The 937-nt window shown below is 57.3% G+C and overlaps 1 protein-coding gene across 1 annotated transcript; it reads right to left on the bottom strand.

The window, feature by feature from the left end:
• On the bottom strand, positions 1 to 646 carry LOC125507562 (butanoate--CoA ligase AAE1-like; the record flags this gene model as incomplete). Its single annotated transcript, XM_048672104.1, has 1 exon — positions 1 to 646. A coding segment is annotated over exon 1 (516 nt), but the record flags the coding sequence as incomplete, so codon positions are not given.
• Positions 647 to 937: the final 291 nt, after the last annotated feature.

Below are 937 nucleotides of genomic sequence, written 5' to 3' on the forward strand. Positions count from 1 at the left end.
GATCTCGAAGCCGCGCGGCGCGCTCCTCAGCAGGGCCTCGTACTCCGGCACGCCATCGCTACTGATGCCGTCGCCGTCGGCGATCGTGACGAGGAGAGGCAGGCTGCCTCCGGCGTCAGCGAGGAGCGCCAGGGCGTCGCGTGCGACGCCGAGGAACTGCGACTCGACGAGGAAGACTCTGGCCTCCGAGTGGTTCAGGAGGACGGACACCATGGCCGCGTCGTGCCGGGTGTTGAGCGTGCACAGCACACCGCCAGTCATCGGCACGCTGAAGTGCAGCTCGTACATGGCCGGCGTGTTCGCGGCCAGCACCGCCACCACATCCCGGCGGCCGACGCCGAGGCGCGCGAGCGCGGACGCCCCGGCGAGGCACCGCTCCCTCGTGTCGCGCCACGAGTACTCCTTCTCGCCGAATACGACGGCCGTGCGCGCCCCGTACACGAGCGCGGCGCGCTCCAGGAAGCTCAGCGGCGTGAGGGGCGTGTAGTTGGCGTCGCACTTCACCGACCCCTCCATGGCGATGCCTTCGAGAATGGGATCCCCGGAGCAATCCAGGCTAGGTACGGTTGATGCAATGCGTATAGAGGTAACATGCGGATTAATCTAATCAAGTCCATGTGTGTTCACTTGGTATTAGTGATATGATAGCGTTGCGTGATTAAAACAAGGAACTTCAACAAACGCACGCGGCATCAGACAAATGGAATCTCCTTTTCAGATGAACAATGTACTACTTGCAGCTGGCTCTGGCTTTGTGCCAAGCGGCAAAAACCACTGATTAAGACTGAATCATATACTATTATTTGCTTATAAGAAAACCACTCTATGGAAAGTTTAATAGGAAATGATATTTTATCTTCAAAACTAGGAAAACTCAGCCCCTTGATTGTTAGAACCAGGCAAACTGGTAACTTTTAGTGAGACTTTGAGGAGGTAA

This window comes from Triticum urartu, chromosome 5 (assembly GCF_003073215.2).
Source record: "Triticum urartu cultivar G1812 chromosome 5, Tu2.1, whole genome shotgun sequence".
Classification (NCBI taxonomy): domain Eukaryota; kingdom Viridiplantae; phylum Streptophyta; class Magnoliopsida; order Poales; family Poaceae; genus Triticum; species Triticum urartu.